At 36.6% G+C, this 23,003-nt stretch overlaps 1 protein-coding gene across 1 annotated transcript in view; it reads right to left on the minus strand.

Moving 5' to 3' along the window:
* Positions 1-6,888: 6,888 nt before the first annotated feature.
* The window catches only part of LOC104277017 (inositol hexakisphosphate and diphosphoinositol-pentakisphosphate kinase 2-like), a gene marked incomplete at its 5' end in the record, with an annotated part of 33,807 nt that continues 17,692 nt past the window's right edge, over positions 6,889-23,003 (minus strand). The window contains 11 exons of the mRNA XM_009873526.1: positions 6,889-6,992; positions 7,620-7,748; positions 9,365-9,496; positions 13,362-13,424; positions 14,308-14,427; positions 16,428-16,497; positions 17,717-17,890; positions 20,254-20,427; positions 21,069-21,185; positions 21,272-21,379; positions 22,690-22,804. Of these exons, the coding sequence (XP_009871828.1) occupies positions 6,889-6,992; positions 7,620-7,748; positions 9,365-9,496; positions 13,362-13,424; positions 14,308-14,427; positions 16,428-16,497; positions 17,717-17,890; positions 20,254-20,427; positions 21,069-21,185; positions 21,272-21,379; positions 22,690-22,804 (1,306 nt within the window). The remainder of the gene's footprint in view (positions 6,993-7,619; positions 7,749-9,364; positions 9,497-13,361; positions 13,425-14,307; positions 14,428-16,427; positions 16,498-17,716; positions 17,891-20,253; positions 20,428-21,068; positions 21,186-21,271; positions 21,380-22,689; positions 22,805-23,003) is intronic.

The raw sequence follows: 23,003 nt of genomic DNA on the forward strand, positions 1-23,003 counted from the left end.
CGCGCCGAGGCCTCAAGTGAGCAGCCCCTTGGAGGGCAGCCTCGGGCTGGCCCACCGTAGCCTGGAACCGGGAGCTCTTCGGCCTCCTGCGGCTGGGCCCAGGGCTGTACTGGAGAAAGCAGGAGACACCAACTCACCGACTGTGATGTCCTCCCAGATCCACCTGCAGAGGCAACTCTGGGGTGCCAGGTGGGGAGACTTGACACAAGCCTTGTCCTCCACCCATTCCAGCCACTCAAATACTCTCTGGCTTAATAAGCTTTATTCTGACATTTCTTTTCACTTTGTACACAACTGTAGGAGATCAAGTAATTATCTCGGTGGCTTTCTCTTCACTGAAATACCACCCATCTTCATTTATAGTCTCTCTGGTATTTCCACATCTACGGCGGTCGGACACTGACTGGGTAGAAATCTTTAGTAATGGTTTTGCCAACAAGCAGTTATATAATTTCCCTGCTACGTGTTGCTACTGAGAGATTGAGCAAAGACACTATTGCTGGAAAAAATTGTCTAACTTCCTTCCAATAAGTAAAAATGGAAGAATCACAGAATCATCCAGGTAGGAAAAGACCCTTGGGATCATCGTGTTCAACCATTAACCCTACTTACAAGTTCACCCCTAAACCATATCATGCAACACCACATCCAAGCGATGCTTAAACACATCCAGGGATGGCGACTCAACCACCTCCCTGGGCAGCCTGTTCCAATATCCCACAACAAAATAAGAACTCCTCCCTGTTTTCTAGTCTAAACCTCCCTTGTTTAAGCTTGAAGCCATTCCCTCTACTTCTGTCACTAATTACCTGACAAAAGAGACCAGCACCAACCTCTCCACAGTGTCCTTTCAGGTAGTTGTAGAGAGTGATGATGTCTCCCCTAAGCCTCCTCTTCTTCAATCTAAACAGACCTAACTCCTTCAAACAGTCCTCATACGATCTATTCTCCAGTCCCTTGACCAGCTTCGTTGCCCTCCTCTGCACCGCCTCCAGCACCTCGACATCTCTCTTGTACTGAGGTGCCCAGAACTGGACACAGTACTCGAGTTGAGGCCTCACCAGTGCTGTGTACAGGGGGACAATGACCTCCCTACTCCTGCTGGTCACACTATTTCTAATACAGGCCAGGATGCCGTTGGCCTTCTTTGCCACCTGGACACACTGCTGGCTCATATTCATTCGCTTGTCTATCAGAACCCCCAGACCCCTCTCCTCAAGACAGCTCTCCAAAGTGTAACATCATAGTCTTTTTGTCCCATCTCAGTAGTTTGTTGGAAGCTGAACCACACAGCTGGTATTTCTAATCACCCTGGGCTGGAGCTGAGCCTGCTTTTGTTCCTAAAACTGCCATCTTCAAAGAGACATTCTTAAAGACATAGCTAAAGTTCATTATCGTCCTTGAGAATGTGTAGGTGTCCTCTGTACAAAGGCCCGTACTCTGGCCTCCCTCTCCTCCCAATGGCCAAGAGGGTTATGTGGTTTTGAATTGCAGAGAAGAGTGTCAGCATTAGCCACTCATTGTGCACCCTGAAGCACCCAGAATTTGCATTTCTTGGAAATTGTCAGCTAGAACAAACAAAAAGACTAAGAGTTTTGTAAGGAATTTTAAGTACAGTGTCTTTATCTCTGCAAGCCCTTCTGAGTCATTGTTTTTTCAAGTTCACAGAAGAACTTAAGAACTATATTAGTCCAACCAAGCAGTACTGTAAGACAAGGAGTGTAATTCAGAGTCATTGTGATGCTCTATGTTGCTTACAGTACACAAACTCCTTTGGTTCATGTTGACATCTGCAATATCGGTTTTAGCCTGAGTGAAGAACCTCATCTTTCTAACTTGTCCTGTGGTATAAATTAAGCTATGAAAGCCTGTGAGCCAGTATATCACAACTTTCGCCCAACAAACTTCTCCCCAGAAACTTCCCCCACCTTGCTTTCAGTCGCAGATGGACTTTCAAGGTTGATGGGGCAGGGCAGGCAACAGTGGTGAGTGATTTCAGGAGACAACAGATGCTTGGGGGTGATCATAATATATTCTAGCTAAGTAACTTTAAATAAAATGTGCTTTATAGGTTAGTGGTTTACCCACAAAATTGGGTATTTTAACATTTAATAAATTAATATTTAATGTTTATCACACTGACAGAATTAATGTGGTGCAAAATTGTCTTTTAAATTTCTGCCTACCAAAAGGAAGGCAGACACTGAAAACTTCTCCCAAAGATAGTACTCAAACTCCACACCAAGTATTTCAAAATAAACCTAGATCTTCCTAAACCCCCATCATTTTCTAAGTTCTGCATTTTCCATACAACTAGCAATGTCATTGAGATTTTCTCAAGAGTGACTACTGAATTTCACTGTTTTTTTGCAGTGCTCTTCAAGTCATCGAAGATTTTACATGCAGAACAGAGGTACTTTGAAGTGCTTGGGGTTTGTTTTGCCCTCTTAAGACCTGGTTAACACTTTTTAGTACTGGTTCAACACAGGGACCATTTACAGATCGTTCATCACCCTGACCAGAACATGACATACCTACATCTTATTATGGCTGTGCTCATCAGTAGGTTCCTGCATCAGTGACAGTTGACTGGAATGACAATGTAACTCAATTTAAAAAAAAGACTTAACTGAAGTTTTAAAGGTAAACCACACAGATAACAGGCTCAATTTCTTTTTCTTTTCTCTGTAAGTTCTCTTATTTACTACCCTTAGAGAGATTTTATCAAAACACTCTTTTCATTGCTTTTGTGTATTCCAGGCTTGTACACTGGAAACTGCTATGGTGATCTGAGGTAGTAAATCACAAGGGCTCAAAATGGAGCAATCGAAGGAATATTTACTCCATGTATTTAATCCTATGGTTTTGAGCACAGGGATTTACTTCCAGAGCCTAATGAGACAAATATTTTTTATTAAATAATCAGTTTCTTTTCCCTTAATAAGAATTTGTAGACATTATTCTGAAAATCTATATTTTGATGGATATCCATAATCACAATCAGGATAAAATATAAAGCATTTATTTGGGGTAGAGTGAATGAGGAGAAAAACCCCCAATTCTCATGAGGGTATGGCTGAGGTAGTAGCATAACTTCTACTCTGAAAAAAGTCATTAAACCAGAATATTTTTGTATTAAAAGAAAAAAAAATTTAATATTATCTATTGCTATAAAACTTAGCAACCCAAAAGTGTTTTCTGACGTACCTCAAAAAGCTGTTTGGCTAAGTTCAAAGAAACTATAGTGAAAATTCTCTTAAAACCCAGGCAAAATGTCTTAAGTACAACATTTAATAAAATCACAGCTTTATTTTTTTATACAGCATGTTAAAAATAATTTTAGTGAGTGCAGGAAGTATTGTTTAGTTTACTTTTTGTCCCAAATTTTCTTTTTGCCTAATTAAGCTGGTTTCAGTAAGAATTATGGCTACTTAAGCAAAGCTGAATTTGTCCAGGTAGAGGCAGTAAGCATAGGAAAGAACATGAAAAAGGTAGTGGTGGTTTTAGAGCTTTGTGTGTTTTGCAGATGTTCAGTTAGTATCAACTCTGATTCTTGAAGTAATCTTGAAGCAATAAATAGAACCAACCAACATGAAAAGGTGCACTCTGTCCTGCACTGCAAAGTTTAAAATTTACCGGGAAAGGGAAGTTTTGGGCTGGTGTTAGACAAATGACGCATTTAGTATGCACATGCCTCGGGAAGGCAACAGAAGGTACTTGCTAACGTTGCTCTAGGTCAGCTAAGTGAACCTAAGAAAGTGTATCAAAATAAAAATTTTACTCTATTAAATAAGCAAGAGAAGTGATGAAGACATGTTTATGATTGGACCAGGTTGCTCACAGTGGTGGTGCAGTCTTTATCATTCAAGGTTCTCAAGCCCAGATTGGATGAAGTCCTAGATGACCTGGTCTGATCTCACAGATGACCCTGATTTGAGCAAAAGGACCTCCTGAGGCCCTTTCTAGTTTGAATTATTCTTTTCCTATGATCCTTGTTTAATTTTATTGCTTGTGCGTTGCATGCGTAGAATATGTTGAGATCAAATGTATGAGAATTAATAATGACTTAGAATACAGTAGAAAAGTATAGACTAGATTAGACTAGACTAGAATATTTCAGTTGGGACCTACCTACCATCCAGTCCAAGTCCTTGACCACTTCAAGGCTGACCAAAAGTTAAAGCCTGTTTGTTATTCAGGTCATTGTCCAAATGCCTCTTAAACACTTGATAGTCTTGAGGCATCAAACACTTTCTTGGTAGAGAAATGTTTCCTAACATCAAGTCTGAGTTTCCTGTAATGGACACAGCTTTGAGCCATTTCGAGGTGGTCATAGAATCATGGGTTTAGCTGGAAGAGACTTTGAAGATCATCTTGTCCAGCCTTTGTCCCAGCCCTATCAACCTACTAAACTATGTCCCCTAATGCAACATCCACCCGTCTCTTAAACACCTCCAGGGACGGCGACTCAACCCCCTCCCTGGGCAGCCTGTTCCAATGGCTGACAACCCTTTCAGTAAAGAAATTCTTCCTAATATCCAACCTGAACCTCCCCTGGCACAATTTAAATCCATCTCCCCTCGTCCTGTCACTCTCCTGTCACTATATCCCAGGGAGAAAAATCAGCACCTCAGGAAGTCGTAGAGCAACAAGGTGACCCCTTGGACTCCTTTTCTCCAAATTAAAGAAACCCAGAGTCCCGCTTCTTGCAGGATAGGCCTCCCAGACCTTCCATCAGCTTTGTTGCTCTCCTCTAAACGCATTCAAGTACCCTAACATACTTCTTAAATTGTGGGGACCTGGAATTGCACATAGTTTGAGTCAGTCTTTACTTGTTCATAACTAATAATCTAGAAAAGGCAAGAATGTCCAAGCTTCTGTGCTGTCAGGTGTAATAGGAAATAGGAAAGTATTCACAGTGGTTCTGTACTTAATGTTACCATTATGGAACATGAGGAAGCACTATGGAATGTGCAGTGCTTCCTTTCTGAGAAGTGATTTCAGTATGAAATGATAAACCCTTACTGCTTATAAGCCATATTCTTCACCACCAAGAGAAATTTTGGCTTATTTGTATATTCATGCTTTATTAGTAAATTGGTTTCCAATAAGACTGCTCAGTCAACTACACGCTGTACTTCACATAAACTCTTAGAAGAAGACAAAATGGAGAGAAGTTGCCAGCGACCTTGATTTTATTTAGGAGCACATTAAAAAAAAGTTATGCCACAGCTTTGGTTGACTGGAATGATATGCATACTTAAATTTTAACAGTTTGTTGTTGTTTTTTCTTAAAATGGTAAACAAGCGTACATTCAGTTGTGTGCAAGACCAACACTGTCAATAACACAATTACACTACAGAAAACGAAATGTTTTTAAGTCTATAGCTGTGAAACCCTTCATATTTTTGGTATTTAAACAGCATTTTTAGAATTAGTCTGCTGAAGCCATTTCATGTTTGGTTAACACTGAAAACAGACCCCATGGCAAAGTGAATGTAATCATAGTTGCACTGGCTCTGGAGAAGAGCCCTGCTTACAACTATTACACCAAAGCTAAGTCTTCTCCAATTTAAATGTGAAAAGAATTACCTAACTTATCCTTTAGGAAGTCTATTATTAATAATCAGCCACTTGAACTTACAAAAGTGGGCAATATTTTCATACACTTGGGATAATTATGACTATTCAATGCTTTTTCATGCCACACATAAAATCACAGTAACTGCTGAGACTGCATGATTACTCTACATAACCAAATAACTCAAAGTTCCACTGACTTACTAATGTTTCAGACAGCTCTTGTAAAATCTTTAATTTTTAATTTTTTTTCTAGTAAGAGTTGTTGTCCACCACCTAGACTGGAAGGACAGAGGCATGAAGATCCCCAGGCCACGATGAATCCTGAGTACTTTGCAAAAGTAAGCACTGAGTTCTTGTAGACCACAGTCTCTCTCTACTTTGAAGGGATGATAGTAAAGCATAGATGGAATATTTACAATTTTTAGAACAAACATACTAGCAGACCAGCTGTAACCATTTCTCTTTTTACAAAACTTGCTTCTTAATATCACCTTTTTGTAGAAACATATGGCAAAGCAAATAAAACTGTCCTTTTAGTAAACAAAAGAAGGTTTTGATAAAAACATACAAAAGACAGTTTTATCTGCTGGATGATATACAGTTACCCGTATACGAGCATGTATACTAAACAACAAAAGAGAAGGCGTATTGGAAAATTACAGGTCTGATGTAAACACAGAATAAAAACAAGGAGAGTCAAAAGTGACAGTACAGTAACTCATTCCATCATGCCTAATTATTGCAGCATATATGATATAAAATAATTCAAATGCAGAAAAATCTGCTTATCTTCAAAACAAGGCAAAAGAGATCTCTTTGGAAATGCAGTTAAATTAAAAAAAAAAAAGCTTCTAGCCAAGATGTGTGTTAAATTTCAGCCCACAAAAGAATTTCACAGGGAGATTGTAAACTCCTGAAAATAGAAGTTTATAATGACAACAGAAAACATCTTCATTACAGTAACATCAACAGAGCCACTGCAACACATACCACTGTATCGGTATTTTCTTTTTGTACAAGTTTACAGTAAATATTTGAAGACACTGAAAAGGTTCATGTGCAGCTTCTTCATTAAGGTGTGCAGTTCAGCAAACTCATACATATATTTTCTGAAATGTTTTAGCAAATGAGAAGACATTTGACCTAAATATGTAGCATGCATACTAGTAAACCATGTATAAACTGAAGATTTTTAAGTGCACAATAGTGTGCAGACATGAATGGCTTTTGAAAGCTCAGTAATTTAACTGAACACACACTAAAAAACAGTTGAAGAAGTTGCTTCCAGTTGTGACAGATCAGCTTCATTTCTTCTCAGGAAGAGGTTCACCACTAAGGTCTACATCTAGCGAGGCCTCTTCAAGAGATAGCTTAGCATTAGACGTACAATCAGAAGATCCAGGTGTAGCTGTACAGATAAAGAAAATTATGTATTATGTTTTACACTTAAGAGTATCCATGCTAAAAAGTATCAAAAGCAAGAAAAATGGGAGTTGCCTAGCACAGAAACACACACTAAGCTACACTGTATCTAATGAAACAAGAAATTGAAAGGAATTACATTCTCCAGGCCTTCCCAACAGCACAGACATCCAAAAGCAGACAGGGCACCCTGTCTACACTTCAGACTCAATCTACCAACGCCTGAATTCATCATCATGTTACTGGCAGCTTTAGTGAAAACCTCGTCACAGAGCATCTTAGAAATTCTGCCATTTATATTTGCTTATCTTACTTGAAGATAGCTGGAAATACTGTCACACTTCAAACCAAACCCCATGAATTTTCAAAGAGTTTCTGTGGCCTGAAACACTTCAGAGGATAAGAGAAAGTAAAAATTAACAGTTATACTGCTAAAACTAGTTGTGCAATGCCTCTGAGTTTTTGTTGACCCATAAAATTATCACCACTTATGTAGTCAGGGCGTGTTAAGAAATAGCTGCCCTGATAAATTATGTAATGTATAAGAAAGAGTCCTACTGCTGGAAATAATCTAATAAAGTTGGCAATTTTGCCTCTGACAGAAGTTACTTACATACGGTTGGTTTCTCTATTGCTAGCCTTTCAGGCAAAGTTTCAAGTGGTGTCGGTTGAATTTTTGCAGGGGTATATGTATTTAAGGAAATTTTTCTTCCTGACGGTGGAATCATGTAAGTTGGAGAAGCTGAAATGAGGGGTGGGGGGAGAGAAAAGATACATATTACTAGTAATAAAAATACTTTCCCCAGAGCAAAATGTCAAAAACTAGCCACAGAACTCTATCTCGGTCCAGCATTACAGATGCCACAGTTACACAACCTGCAGCTCAGCTACTGCTTTTGAATCTAGTCTCAAAACTTCAAAGCATGAAAGAACCCTAAAAATCTCCTTTTTACCTTGGAAAGCAACACAGAAACTTTATGATGCTAAAGCAGCTAAGCTGAATTTCAGTTACAGCCGCCTTGCCAGAAGACTAGCAAAAGCATTAGTACTACTTCTGATAGGTTACAAAGATTGCACTGGAACATATAGTTAAAAATACCTATGAAAAGCCCATACAATACATTATTCTCTAGACAATCTCCAAATGTTATAGGAAAGCAGAAGAGCAAAGCACCTACAGCCTCAATTCTATCAGGTCTAATTTCCAAACACGCCTTTGCAAAAAACGGGCTACCAGATCACAACAGAAGTATGACATTTTTAAAAAAATATTTGTTCTCTAAATTCTAAACTGGTTTTGAAGAGACGTGAGCCTCCTAACTAGAGTAGCAAAGAATTCCAATTAGCTGACTTTAAAACACCTGTAAGCCTCCATGAGTTCTTTTTCAGTAACATCAGTTTTCTTACATTGCTTATCTTCCTTCTCATATACAGGTGACCAACTCTATCAAATTAGTTACTGATTAAAATCTAGACTGTGTAACAGAAAAAAAGGAATAATCCTGTAACAGAAGAAAACAGAAAAAAACCCTAACAGCCAGGTAACCTCTGCATCAGTACCAGCAAGTACAAATTTCCTAAGCAAAGCATGAGTCTTCAGACACTTCCTCAAGATGATTTTCAATCACCTGGCACATAGATTATAAGCATCCAAACACGTGGTAAATCTGACCTAACTGAAATTGTTTCTGAAGACAGCAGCAGAATCACCATAGGAAGTGATCTTCTCAGACACGCACATGGACAGAACTCAGTTTGCATTTCAAGATTGCTTAAACATTGAACATGCAGCACAAACTACTAAAAAAACTAAGTAACTGCAAGGCACGCCACAGGTGAAACCCTAAATAATATTGAAAGAAACAGGAAATAAGAAGAGTTTTAAGGCACAAAAGACAACACTACTCTGCTGAGATTACTGGCAGTACAACACTACAGTGTACAGTTAGAAATACTCTGTGCTCACTAAAAAGCATTCCTTGTAATTCAGCTAACAGTGTGGGCAGTACAGAGAAGTTCTTACTGTGAGGAAACAAATCAATTACGATTTCATTACATCCTTAATTTACTACCTCAGTCACCACACACTATTATGACAGTGTCTATACTGCAAAATGATACTGTAAAAAACAAATTATGGTTTATGTATATATTTATTTCATTTTTTTTAAAAGCAGTATTCTTAGTTTACTTGTTAGCTGTTAAGTACTAGAAAGATTAACTAGTCCCTGCCCATGACAGGGAGGTTGGATTAAATGATCTCCAAGGTCCCTCCCAGCCTAGGCCAGTCCATGATGCTATGGTTCTATGATTATTTAACAACTTAAAATGAACATAATTATAAAATAAAATAAGTACATGTCTCCTGTAGATTTTCCCGTGATGAAGCAGCAACAGAGGCAAGAAATTCATCCACTTGCTTCAGAGACAAGGAGTTGTGTAGAGTTTCCAAAGGGCAAATAGAAGGCACCATGGAATATAGTTCAAAACCTGAAAGAAATATAACAAAAAAAAAAGAGATATCCAAATATAAGACAGGATTTAAGCTATTGCATGGGCAAGTATTAATGCATGGTAAAAAGTACTTATTTTAAATCAGCACATGCAAATATAGTACTCTTGAAATTAAGAATACTAAATATTACAGGAGTTGGAATAAGAAGTGTCAATTTCCAGGGTGTACTAGACTAAAGGTACCACCTAACATACCACGGGATACAAATCCCATGTACACATAAAGAGGTCTTCAGACATTACAACCATGCTCTACAGCCAAATCAGTTCATGACAACCTTCCTCTAGAACAAACTTAAGTCACAAAAAAAATAGTCAGGAAATGGTAGTATTTCTCCTACTCATTTTCATACCTGGCTCAACACTAAATAGATAACACTTCCATGCAAGTCAAATAGGATAGCTATGCTGTCAACTGTTAGCAGACAAGAGCTAAAAAGGCTGCAACTTCCAAGAAATAAATTTGCAGAATTCATGTTCTACCATCTTCAGTATTCTGTGAAAACAAACTGTTGCCTTCAATATCAAAGGACAACCACTGTCAGCACTTTTGTACCTTAAGCTTACACGTTCTAACTTTGCAAGACAGATTTACACCTACCTTTACACATTTAAAAACAGTACTTAAAAGACTAGAAGTTTCATGTACAGCAACCCAAAATCTAAAAATTTATTGGACTTTGCTTTTCTGCATTAGTATTGATCATCACCAACCATGCATATGCATATTACTAACACACTAAAAGGCATTTAAACATCTTGACAAAAAAATAAAATACTGCAGTTCTCTAAAATGATGCGTTTGATAATTCAATGAAAAGCTCTTCATCCAATTGTATTTCAGAAGAGGAAAATAGGTCCATCAGTGTTTTCAACACACACCTATAACATTACAACTTTGCAATTCAATATTGTAAATTTACAGTTGCTACATTTCTTTTAAGATATTTAAATGAAGAAATAATAGTGAATGAAATAATGTTTAGAATTTCAGTTCAAGGTACATTTATTAAAGATAGCATTATGACTGCCAACTGCTCACTCCCCTAAAATAAATAACAAACATCATTATTCCTGTGATATTCAGTGCTCCCCCTTCACTCCTCACTTAGCGCTTTGCATACCGAAGTAAAGCAACAAAATTTCAGCCCCAAGATGTCTGGATCCACCTTCGCCATACTAAAATTTGAAGGACAGTTACTCCAAATATACAATCAACTGAAGTGTACTTATGTCAGTTTCACTTATATTACAAATAAAATGCTGCATTTCAAGGAAACTTGGTTTTATGTACAAAAGAAACATCACCACATACTTGATTTCTATTTTCCTACAAAGGCCATAGCTAAGCTTCAATGTAAACACTAAGATGTTTGGCATACATATTAATATCCTAAGTAACTACGCATGCATGCAAAGCGCAAACCCTTTCTTTGCATTATAGTAAAGTATAAGGTTTATCTCTTTACCCTGACAGAAGTCACCATCACTTGAATAAGAATTTGGTTTTTTTAATTTTGCAGAGATCATAGTGGGACAATGTCAGGTTAACTTTTTAATAGCTATTATTGTTACAGTGCAGTGTTATAGAAAATCAGAAAAGAATTTTAAAATACACTCATGCCCTTTAAAAATAAAAACATAAAAGAAAAGTTTTTTCTTTTCAGAAATTTTCCTTTCCATACATTTTTGTTCAGTTTTGACAATTCCTCTATCACATAGCCATATCCCAGCACATTGTTGTATTTTTCGCATCTAAGAGATATGACTTAAAAGATACCCTAGAAATCTATCTGCAGTGTTGTCATTTGGATATTTTGTGATAAATATTTTACCATGTTGTGAGAAATAGATTTTAATTTTAATGATGAACAACCCTGACAGTATCCCTTTAAAAATGCAATTTCCTGCAAACTAACAGACTTTGAGCTTTGGCTACATTTATTCTTAAAGCACTGTCCCCGTCAAAAGGCAAGACAATGAAAGGGTTAACGCAGCATCTCAAAAAGCCACCCTGCTGTCTTACATTTAAAAGCTATAGAGACATACCACTGGAGCCTAGAAATTCCACAGAGGAAATGGACCAGCACCTAAAGAGGTGTGGGTGTTCTGCACAGAGGCCCAGAAAATAACGTAAAGCACTCTCAGAAGATACTTGTTTCACCATGTTCCTTGAACTAAAGATGGGGGGGAAGTCTGAAATGAGTTAAGAGGGTGTGATAATAACATAAAAATAAGAAAAAACAAGAGTGAAAGGGACAAGGAGAATCAAAATGATAGTCCAGAGGACAGACAAAACAACATCAGTATGTTCTTGTGTTAATAAAGACCTCTTGGAAACCTGCAGTATACTTAGGTTTCCTAGGAACTCATACAGCATGCATTAATCTTGTCAAAGATGTGTGGTAAAACTGCTGTGTTAAATGAAACAGAACAATCAATGCATTCATTAAAAGCAATTTAATTTTTTTTTTAAAGAATGCAGTAACAAAAAGATAGTGCTACATGGAACATAAAGTATTATTATTAGGCACCAATACTGAAACAGAGTTCTTACTTTCTTACTTGTATTTTTTGAAAATATTATTTAGTTTGAGTCCAAAGATAAAAGATTAACTCCTAAGTTTCCTATTTGAAATAGGACACTAGAACTGGCCTCTTAGATCAAACACAGTCACAAAAGTATACTACTATAGCAGTTTCCCTTGAAGAAACACTGCAGTGCAAAAAGTCACTATGGATTCCAAATTAATATAATAAAGGACTACTTTGCTTTTCAGCAAAGCCAGAAAAAACCTCAGTCTTTTTTTAACAACCTTGTTTCTAAGCAAATCTATTTTGAATCCAACATGAAAATCCTGATGACTTTCACTGCAGTTTCAGTAATATCGCCATAACTGTAGACAGCCAGCAGTCATGCAAATTTTAGAACTAGTATTAAGAAATCTGGAAAAGCTACATTAAGATCTGGTAGATGCTGAAGACCAAGTCTAGTTTTCATGAACAGGATACATTTTGGGCCTATTTAATGATGTAGAAATGTAGGCATGAAATATTTTGCTGAGGAAGAGAAAGACATACCTCTGTCCTGTATGTTAAACCAGACTTTTTTTTATAACTATCGTAGATTGAAGACAAGTTAACTCTCTCTCTTGAAGCTCAAGAGGTCAATGTAAGCAACAGGGAGCTCTCTTGCTGTGATTTTTAGTGCAATATTTAAGTAATTTGCACATCTGATGAACAGAGAAGTATGAAAAGGTAAAACAATTTTTTGTATGATGATAAATATATAGAAATATGATAAATACATAGTTCAGGAATTGAACTAAAACTTCTCCTTTAGTTTTTCAATTTAGTATCACTTCAAGAAGATAGTCATAAACTCCAGTTTTCAATTCAGTGATTTGTTTTAGAATCAGGAGGCTCAGGGAAACAGATCAGCAGGAGAAAGGCAAAGAAGCAGCAGCTGTCAAGAAGTGTATGCCCAATAAAGATCAGATTTAATTCTGTTTTTAATCTTGAACCATACAGTCTGATCACACAAGAAATGAGAGAGAATAATTTATTAGAGAGATCATGATTAACTTTAGCACTTTGATATTTCAAGGATTTTTCTAAGGAATGAAATTTGATGTTTATACTAATGAATGGTAAAGAACGGATTCAGGGTATCTAAGGATTACAGATATATTTGGAGTGGTGCTTGAAGTTAGGAAAGACAGACGGCTGGATGATACTGTACACCCCATATTTGAAATAAAAATAAAAGGGATGAAGCAAGGAACCTTTTAGGGGGTTTGGTTTTTTTTTTGTTTGTTTTTAAAATAAAAGCAAAACGTACCATTGGTTGGGTGTCGAGCAAATGAGATAGAAAACCTTTTAACAGCAGAACCGCGTGTGGTGTCTGAGAAAGAGAAAAACAGGTACCTGAAATTTATAACAGCTACCAAAAGAGGGACATTTTTAAAAAGGAAAGGAAGAAGAAAGAAAAAAGGAAAAGATGAGAAGGTATTAGAACTGAGTGGCATGCAGAAGGGACCAAGGAAAAGGGCTACAATCTAAATAGAGGTTAAAAAGAAGAAAATCTGGATTGTTGGTAACTACAAGATGTGTAATGAAGTGTATGAAAACAAGCAGAATGAGCTGGCAATTCTGGCATACAAGGTTATATCAGGTTAGAGTTGAACACTGAATAGTGAATTAGGAAAAAAGCATGAATACTGCTTCACCGCAGAGTTATAAAGATGTGCTTTGGCATCTTTAAATTCTGACATCTAGTATGAGTTTCTTCTCTACCCCAGACTATCCAAAACTGAAAACGTCCTGCTCCTTTGAAATCCAAACCCCACCAAAAAAAGGTCAGGAATCCTAAAATTTTCACCGTCAGTATTTAACTTACTAGTTTATAACTTTTTTCATTCCTTGTATATGCTCCAAGTAATTTATTTCATTTCAAAATCAATAAGTAATGGTAAACCCCAAAGTTTAAAATAAGAATTTCAAACCCAAAATTTTAGTTTACTTAAAAATGCACTTTCTGAAATCTCCTGGCACGCATTGCAAGTCTGTGAGCTAGTGTTCAATTCAAGACAGAAACAAGAATTGACTATGCTATTAAGTTAAACATAAGCAAGCTATGGACAATAAAGAAGCAATAGGGACTCATACAATTAATACTAAGGCAAAGGATTCTAGGATTCCATTACAATCAGTAACCTAGGATTTATCTTTAGAAGTCTAATGTGGCACATGGGTTTGTGCGTGCATGTGCGAGAGTGTGCACATACCATCTATGAAGCCAGAAGAAGTCAGCTTTTTACGATGAGTACGAGCATAATCCTGTAGGTTAGGTGCACTTGAAGAACCCCCGAGCACTGAGGTGCTAAACAGGCCCGCACAGTGAGACCCTGATGGGAGTTAGAGAAAATACATACAACAACCAGGAGTTCGTCCATTCACATTGGGGATGCATGCAGCATGCAAGCACATGGCTCTTACCACACAAAAGGCAGCTTTTGGCAGTGCCTTGGACAGGTTCACAATATGCTTGTAATGTCAGAGTGGTACTTGTAGGCTGAAACTATCGTAATTTATTGTGCTTCTACTCATGGCACAGCACCCTCTGCTACATGTGCAAAGAGAGGGCTGGCTTTAACAAAATGAGCTCTTGTCCTGTTTTCACTTTTGGTAAAGAAAAGTTACCAGTTAGCATCAATGTAAACATAACCAAACAAAACAAAACGAAGATGATGATGATGATGCGAGAGTTGTGTGTTTTAAAACCTGCAGTTCTGAAACAAATGTCAACTGGAAAAATACTGTTCATTGCTTTCATCCAACCTTTCAGATAACAGACTGTAGTGAAGTACTCATGCATTTCCACAGACTTACCATGGAAATATTTCCCTTCTAACCCCAACAAAATGGAAATACTTTATTTGTATTTCTGCTATCATCACTGACAATGTTACAAACTGGAAATACCTAAAAGTTCCATCAAGTCTAGCCTGACCTCCTTTCCTGATAAGGCTTTTGTACATCTCCATGCACATGAGAATACTTCTGTACTCATACACTCCTGCCACTATGATGGGAGCTTTAATAAAGCACTGAAAGCCATAGACAGAAATACAACCTCTATAAACATTGACCATAAATGGAATGTACATACAACAGTGAACAAAATGGAAAAAAATGGAACATTTTTTTCCTTTAGATTTTACCACGAGTTGAAAGGAGAAGTATTTTTTCACTCAGAACTTATCTTTTACATTTTTAGATAAGAAGCAGCACATTTTTTTTGAAAAACAACTATTTATCCAGTGATACTTCCTTTCAATATTTTCAGTGACCCATTGTGAAGAAACATTACTAGCACATGTGACCAATCACAGCCAAAATAAACTGGTGCCTGGTCTGTGGCAAAAGCCTTTCACACCAAATGTAATACCTTAATCTATGCACAGCAATGCATTAACTTCCACAAGCCATATTGTGCCACACATTGTCAAAAGAAAAGTTGTTTCACTTTAGCAAGCACACAATAAAAAACATGACTTTGATAAACAAGAGCACCTGATGTATGCGTTTTACTAAGGGAAAAATATAATAGGGAGAAAAGTATCATAGAAAGATTAGACATACAAAAATTACAGATCTCTACAAAGAATGGAAAAGATACCTCTAAGTCCATGCATATAGCTTATGCATTTTCTACACTTCATTTTTTCCCCAGGAAAAGACACACTTATAGATAAAAATGCAATATTGATTTACAGTAGTGCAAGATTTCATATTTTTGCAAATGAGCCATATGTATGCCTGTTTCAAGGACTCAACAGAAAAACACCACTTGAATTAAAAGAATTTGAAACAATTAATTGAATTATAGCACAATTCATTCTAATGCTGAAAGGAAGAAATTGATATTATCAAGAAACTTGAGATTTGTTCCCCATCTCCCTCGCCTCAGTAAAATACCTTCAATTCCATCAGCTGCCCCCAGTAGGAAAAGTTAATTTTCAGGAACAGTGTTTTAACAGTTTTCTGTGCAGGCCACTTCAATCCAAAAGATTCTTGCAAGACCCAAAAACTCAGTCATGAGCCCCATTATCTTAAAAATCCACTTTATATTAAAAATAATCCTGTGTACCTCTTGTGAGCAGTACAGAGTCAGAAGTGTAAAAAGTCTCAAACAACTAGCTCCTTTCAGTTATCATTTTTTAAAAACTTTTACTGCAGAAATATGGTCCAGTTCATAGGCAGACACTGAGTATATACTACTGATACCAAGTCCTATTGGGTCCTGTTAACATAAGAGCTATGCAAAAGAGTGTAAAACTGTACACAGTAACAGGCATATGAAAAGCTGCTAACATAGAACAAAATTTCAATTGTAGGCACATACCTAGACCACTCTGTTTTTGTTCCAGAATAGTTCTTGGTGTTCTTAAGTTACTATTGCTTTCGGATAGAACCTGGATATAAAAAACACAAAAATAAGGGAAAGTAGAACAGCAGCATGACCATTTAACTTGATACAGCAGCCTGTTTCAGACAGACAAGTGTTAATAAGCTGTATGATACGTGTTAGTAAAATATGTAAAGGAAACATGAAAGATCATGCAATATCCCCTTCTGAAGGGAGTCCATTTCACATATGAGTTCCTTGCAATGAAGTGGTGCAAAGCAAGCATTCAGGATGAGAAAAGACACAGACCAAGACTGATATGAGAACAGACATTTGAGACATTTTATTTCGTTTTACCAAATGCATTCTCCTAAACTGCGCCTGTATTGAAAAAAGGAGGGGAGGGAAGGAAAGACAAACAAGCTATTGAGGACACCATACAATCACTGATCCATGCACGGGCTCAATCAGTGTAATCTTCAGATGCTCGCAGCCTTTACTGATATAAACTCTTCCTATGCAAATAGTTTTAGAATTTTTTCACCATGAAAAGAAATTATGAAAATTTTAAAAGAAAAAGGATTTGGTTAACAGAACACCATCCATTGTTACACATGTAAACAATATCTTGGCATAATAAATCTTTAGATCTTCACAGGTACTTAAAAAACCCCACTGTTTCGTTTTATCCTGCCTTTCCCCCCAATATTTAGTAAAATTGTCAAAATACTGTACAAGTCAATGGATGATGTACTGTGTTGGGAGTTTCAGGTACCTCCGGATACAGAAGGCGAGAGTTATTAGTGCTAGAGTTTTATCCCTGCAGTAGTTAATACCAGGCCACTGAAAATATGATATATGCAAAACAAGTTTTGAATAGCAAAATGAAGTACCAAATAAATGATTTTAAATGGTATTGGTTGCAATTATTAAAAAAAGTTTTTCAATTTACCTACCACCAAATTAAGCAATGCTGTTTTTAAAGTCTTAAAGGACAACTAAACCAAAGCAGAAATCTCTTTCATTAGGCAGTAAACTAAGATGTTTTTACAGTGGTAGCATTTACAATCCCTATAAAGAAACCAAATTTTTAAGAAAACATGTAACACATTCAGTGGAAAAACATGCACTTGCTCTTTTTCCCCCAAACATTCTTGAGAAGTAATTTTAAGAAGTGGAAGTATTTGCTTCAAACATAATCCATAACAAGGGATTAGATGTCCTTAAAGACAGTTGGTTGTTGCTTGGAATGCATAATAATGTTTAATGAAGTAAAGTTTAAAAACCTGTTGCCATGAGCCAAAAATACTGGATGTGAAAGCCAATGATTTAGGGGAGACAGGGGAAGAAGTGATTTGTTCCCCTGATCTGCGTCTTCGACGCCCAGTACCCACACCACTGGTGTAATGCAGCCAGGTACCAATACACTCTGGGCTAGACACACTCAGGGGGCTCTCTTCCTGGAAGTGAGAAAGGGGGCAAAAAACAGCAAAGCATGCAAAGTTAGATTCAACAGAGCCAAATGAACAGAAAAGAAAAAAAACCCCAATCTGCTTGCACCCTTTTATATACTGCTTTTAAAACTATTAAACAGCGAATAGGGATATTACAGTATTTGGAAGTTATCATTTCTAGCTTTTTCATCCAAATATATCTTATAATACAACACTTCAAACAAATTTCTGGTAGACTTAATTGTTAGATACGAGAGAAAATAATTGTTATCAATAACCAATTCATAACTTTAAGGTTCTACCATGTTGGAAATAAAGTATCTGTTATCCTTGACCTACTGTTTAATAGTTTAGCCCTTTTATGTACATTAAACTTCCCTATTTATTACTTATTATTTTTCATTTCTAGTCTATAACCTTATCTAAAAGATTCTCATCTTGAGAATTGGTTTTGAGACTTTACAGCTGACTTGCTGGTAGCAGCACCAACTTGACTGCCTGTAGTTTTCCAACCTTTCAAGTGCCCTAAAAATCATGTGATGCTGGTACCTCTTAAGACTTCAAAGGGAGGACAGTGTCAGGCTAGGAGTCCCCCATGCCCTACATCATTATCCGTCATTACCAAACACCATTTTTAGCAATACAGAATTTGATTTCCAATGCCAATGAGTCTTGCTTTCTTGCTTTACTTTTAAAACTTCACATTTTACTTTATTTTTTTTTTATCATCCAATCACATCTGCAATCCTTCTGTAAATATTGGTGACTACCACCCAGATTAAAACTTCCATATAATCTCACACCTGACAGTGTCCTTTCAAATGAACGGACATATGTGAAGAGAGAATTGACTTACAGGGGGGTGAAAGAAAAAAAAAAAGGGTTCAAGGCAGTTGCAGTTTAAGTTGCAATGACTTTTTTTAAACACTTAAAATACCATTTGGTTTAAATATTCCAAATACTGGTTTTGCAGATTTCAGTAGGCCAGATGAATCTTCAAATTTTACTTTTTCAAAAAAAGTTTCACAGTATGTGTTTTCTTTGAATCAGACATCTTCTTTCAGCAAATAAACAATCACTGAATGCTGAAACACATTCCATCTGAGCATACATTATCTGCACAGTCAAAATCTAGCAACTTATGTTATTTATACCTTTTGAAAGCAATTTTAACATAAGTTATGAAAATGAAAATGGTTAAAAGTTTGAAGTAATAGACTATTAAGTTATGTGTATGTGAACTCATAACTAGGAGGGGAGTTTGCATGATCATAGTGAAAACAGCTTTTAAAAACTGAAAATGTTGTCAGCATTTGTTTATGATAAAACTTGGAAACAGAAAATGTAAGACATTCATGTATCTCTGTTAATTTATGGAAGTCATAGGAATATAGATATCCTTACAGAAGGGAACCATGCACCTTTTACTCTCCATACTATCAATAATCAAGTTACTTGCAAATCTGTAATATGTTTGCACACAAACAGACCATTCCCAACACAAACACGAAAAGAAAAGCTTTCGGTGTGAATCTTCACTTCTGATGGGTTTTAAGCAACTGAAAATGAGGCAATATGAAGCTGTTAGTCTGCTTCTAGAGCTTCTAGTGTTAATGTCACAGAAGTGCCACTGTGCACCATCTGAATCTTTGCCACTTAACCGCAACAATGGTGTCAGTGATTCTGCTGCACATCACCTACACCTCTGTGACATTAAAGCCTTATCTGTGAAGCGCACCTAGACATTATGGCCTTGAAGACAGGAGGCTAGACCATTCAATATGTTATCTAAAGAATTCATGAAGTACGAATCCCACCCACTTAAGAAAAACAGAACAAAACCTCCAGTTTATTCTCTTACCTTCAAATGCTTAACAAGTGGAGGCATGTTCACCCCACATGAAAGCAAATACAGCAGAAGACATGTCTCTCACCTTCTGAACCTCCCCTACTGCCCCCAATCCCTCCATTCCCTCTCAGCATAATCCTGAAAATCTGCTTAATTCCCAATAGCAGCTGTCTTGTAAGGATGAATACAAAAGCAAAGTACTATTAGTTTGAAGATGCAGGTTTAGACCAAAAAAGTCTTCATTTTCAAGTATCACCTTTTCTAAAATGGCTTAAAACCAAAAAATGAAGTAAGTCTTACTGCAAAATAATAATGCATGTAAAAAACCATACATTCCTTCAGAAAAATTTCTGCGGTGGAGAATTTCCCATAGCATAAGAACACCCTTTCTGTGAGAGTAACCAGCAACATCATACCGGTTCTACGTAATCAAAAGTAGAACTACATTTGGTTTAGTTTTATGAAAAGTAAGCAAATGTTAATTTCTGTGAAAGACATTATCTGGAACACAAACACTTACTTCAACAGAACCAATCTTCCTGGATCTTGGAAGAGGTGACTTTCTGTGTATGTGAATTGGGTCTGACACCATTGGCTTGAACATCACTACTGACCGATCCGGTTCATCTCTTTTAGGAGCATGTGCCTCTTCATCACTATCATTTCTATGAGAGGTTTTCTTCGAGCCTTCATTCTACAAACAAAATATGATTAATTTTCAATTTAGCTGCACACTTTGCAACATACACACAGGACAGGCTGTTAAATAATCTTCTCTCTAAACATAAAGCAAGTAGATTTTAAAAATACAGGATGTAAATCATGTATTAACGAATTGCTCTAGTCTTTAATAAAATCTTGGCCCCACAAGACAATAGAAGAATTCCAGCCAAGCTTTGCTTTCATTCATTTCTCAAAAAGCAGGTGGTAACTCCACAGCGTCGCCCATACATCTTTGAAAATATCAATCTTTCCCCTACAATCTGTATTCATAAACATGCCAACCTACCTTACTTCCTTAAATATTTCTTTCATTTGTCAAAATATCATTGATGTGACACTGATATTGGTATCACTTTTCTTACAGTAAGTATTTCGTATTTCTAGCAAAAATTCTGGCAAAGCCATAAAAAGTCTAAATTATCCGAGTCCGTTACCTCAGTGTCCATTCCAAATGGAGTCCTACATGGGAATTACCTATAGTTTACTAGACATTTTTCTACCAAAATAAAAATCACATTTGTATTTTTTACCTAACAGTTTCCCAGTTTTGTTTTAGATATGTCTGCATCCAGAAAAACTAACTTTTGTTTTAAAGAAAGGCCTAATTATTACCTCTCTGGAGGCAGGCCTGTATCCATATCCAGCTGGCAGATTTTTATCTTCCTCACAGCCTTTGGCTCCTGGACTAAAGTGCAGCTCCACATGAAAACGTTCTTCTGAAGAAAGTTCCTGAAGAAAAAATACTAAATATGTTTATATTTTAAGACACAGCCTAGCAGTACTCATTTCTGAAGATAACTGTCCATTTTAAATACCTTGTTTGGATCCTCATAAAGCATGATAACAATCTGTGTCATGTAATTCAGTTCATTGACAACATTTAAATAATCCATAGCTCGTTTCCATTGTTCATCTTTTGATTCCTTATGAAGGGGGGGAAAAAAGAAAAACAAAAATAAGAAACAGCTATTTTCTTTAAAAAGACTGATGATTTAACATTTTCCACATTTACATGGATCTTACATTCACAGTAAAAGTAATAATAATTTCATGTCTAAGGAAAAGACAGAGATAGAACCAGAAAAAAAACAACATTATGAAAAATGGAGAAGAGAACTTTTCATATTTTTTTTCAGTGTATCTTTCACATTCTTTTGCCAATAGTGATATAGGTCTTGCAGATAGAGGCACTTTGTAAAGTTGTCTGATGGGAATTGTTAATATTGCAATAAAAATATTCCAACTAATACATTGTGGAAAATGTTTCTAAATGTCGTTCTACCAGTCAAAGAGTTGGAGTAAATGAAGGTTCCTAGTATACTGATGAAATAAATCCTTCATATCCCAAATGAATAAAAAGAATATTCACCCTTTTTTCATGCTCTGGAAAAAAAATACATTAAGCAATCCACCTCAAAGGAAACTTAAAAAGTTTATCGTCCTAAAACTGGGAGTGTATCTGCTGTAGCATGTCACAGAGATCTAGGATTAAAAATGTATTTGCCATCACTAAGTCTACTCATTCATTACCAGAAGCAAGTATGTCAATCCAAACATTTCAAAAGCTAGTATATTAATCAAGCTCTATCTTAGAAGCAGCCATGTAGGCTTTGTGATGATGCATTTATCCTGTCAAAGAGCTCAGTTAGGTAATTTCTGAATCTGAAGAACTTGGATTTTTTAGTCCTTGGTTTTAAAGCAAATTAGACAGAGAACAATGCACCAAGGTCTTCTATGACAGTACAGGAAAGTGAGACAATCCACTCAATAGGTGACACTTTGCATTACATGAGCATTCTTGAAGTCCCATAGGGAGGTCCTGACAATATGCCAATGGTCAAAAATAATAAGCCAGTTCAAAAGTGAATTCAAGAGAACCGTGGCTGATAACTTGAAGAAAAAGAATTGGAAGAATTACAGGTCACAAAAGCCAAAAAAATAGATTACATGCTCTTTCCAGATTTCTTTGAAATCATAACATATATAGCTGAACATACCAGTGAAAATCAGCATTACTTTAAAGGGTATGCTGATTTCTACTAACATGCACACCAGCATTTTGAAATATGTCTCTATATATATTAAGAAATCAAAGGTTTTGAGAAGTGTGATAAATTTCAAAATCACTTACGAAAATTAAGCTGTCAAATGGTACATACAATTTTAGTAAGACAGAGTCCTTCTGGTTCCCCTTAAAATACCTGATCTTTAACAGACAAAGCATTCAACTTACATCACATAAGGCACCATAACGAAGGATTGATAACAGGGAGTGGACATGACTCTCACTGGTGAAATACAGCCGTGTACGAACATGGCGTTCAGGGGACATAACACCCCGCGAGTAACTTGAAAGAAAAAAAAATCTTATTAGACCATAATGAGACGTGTCCCTATTTCATAAATAGCTATCAAATAAATAAATCATAACACAGAATCACAGAATGCCAGGGGTTGGAAGGGACCTCAAAAGATCATCTAGTCCAGCCCCCCTGCCAGAGCAGGATCACCTACAGTAGGTCACACAGGAACTCATCCAGGCAGGTT

The sequence above is a fragment of the Apaloderma vittatum genome, unplaced genomic scaffold (genome assembly GCF_000703405.1).
Source record: "Apaloderma vittatum isolate BGI_N311 unplaced genomic scaffold, ASM70340v1 scaffold20937, whole genome shotgun sequence".
In the NCBI taxonomy this organism is placed as follows: Eukaryota; Metazoa; Chordata; class Aves; order Trogoniformes; family Trogonidae; genus Apaloderma; species Apaloderma vittatum.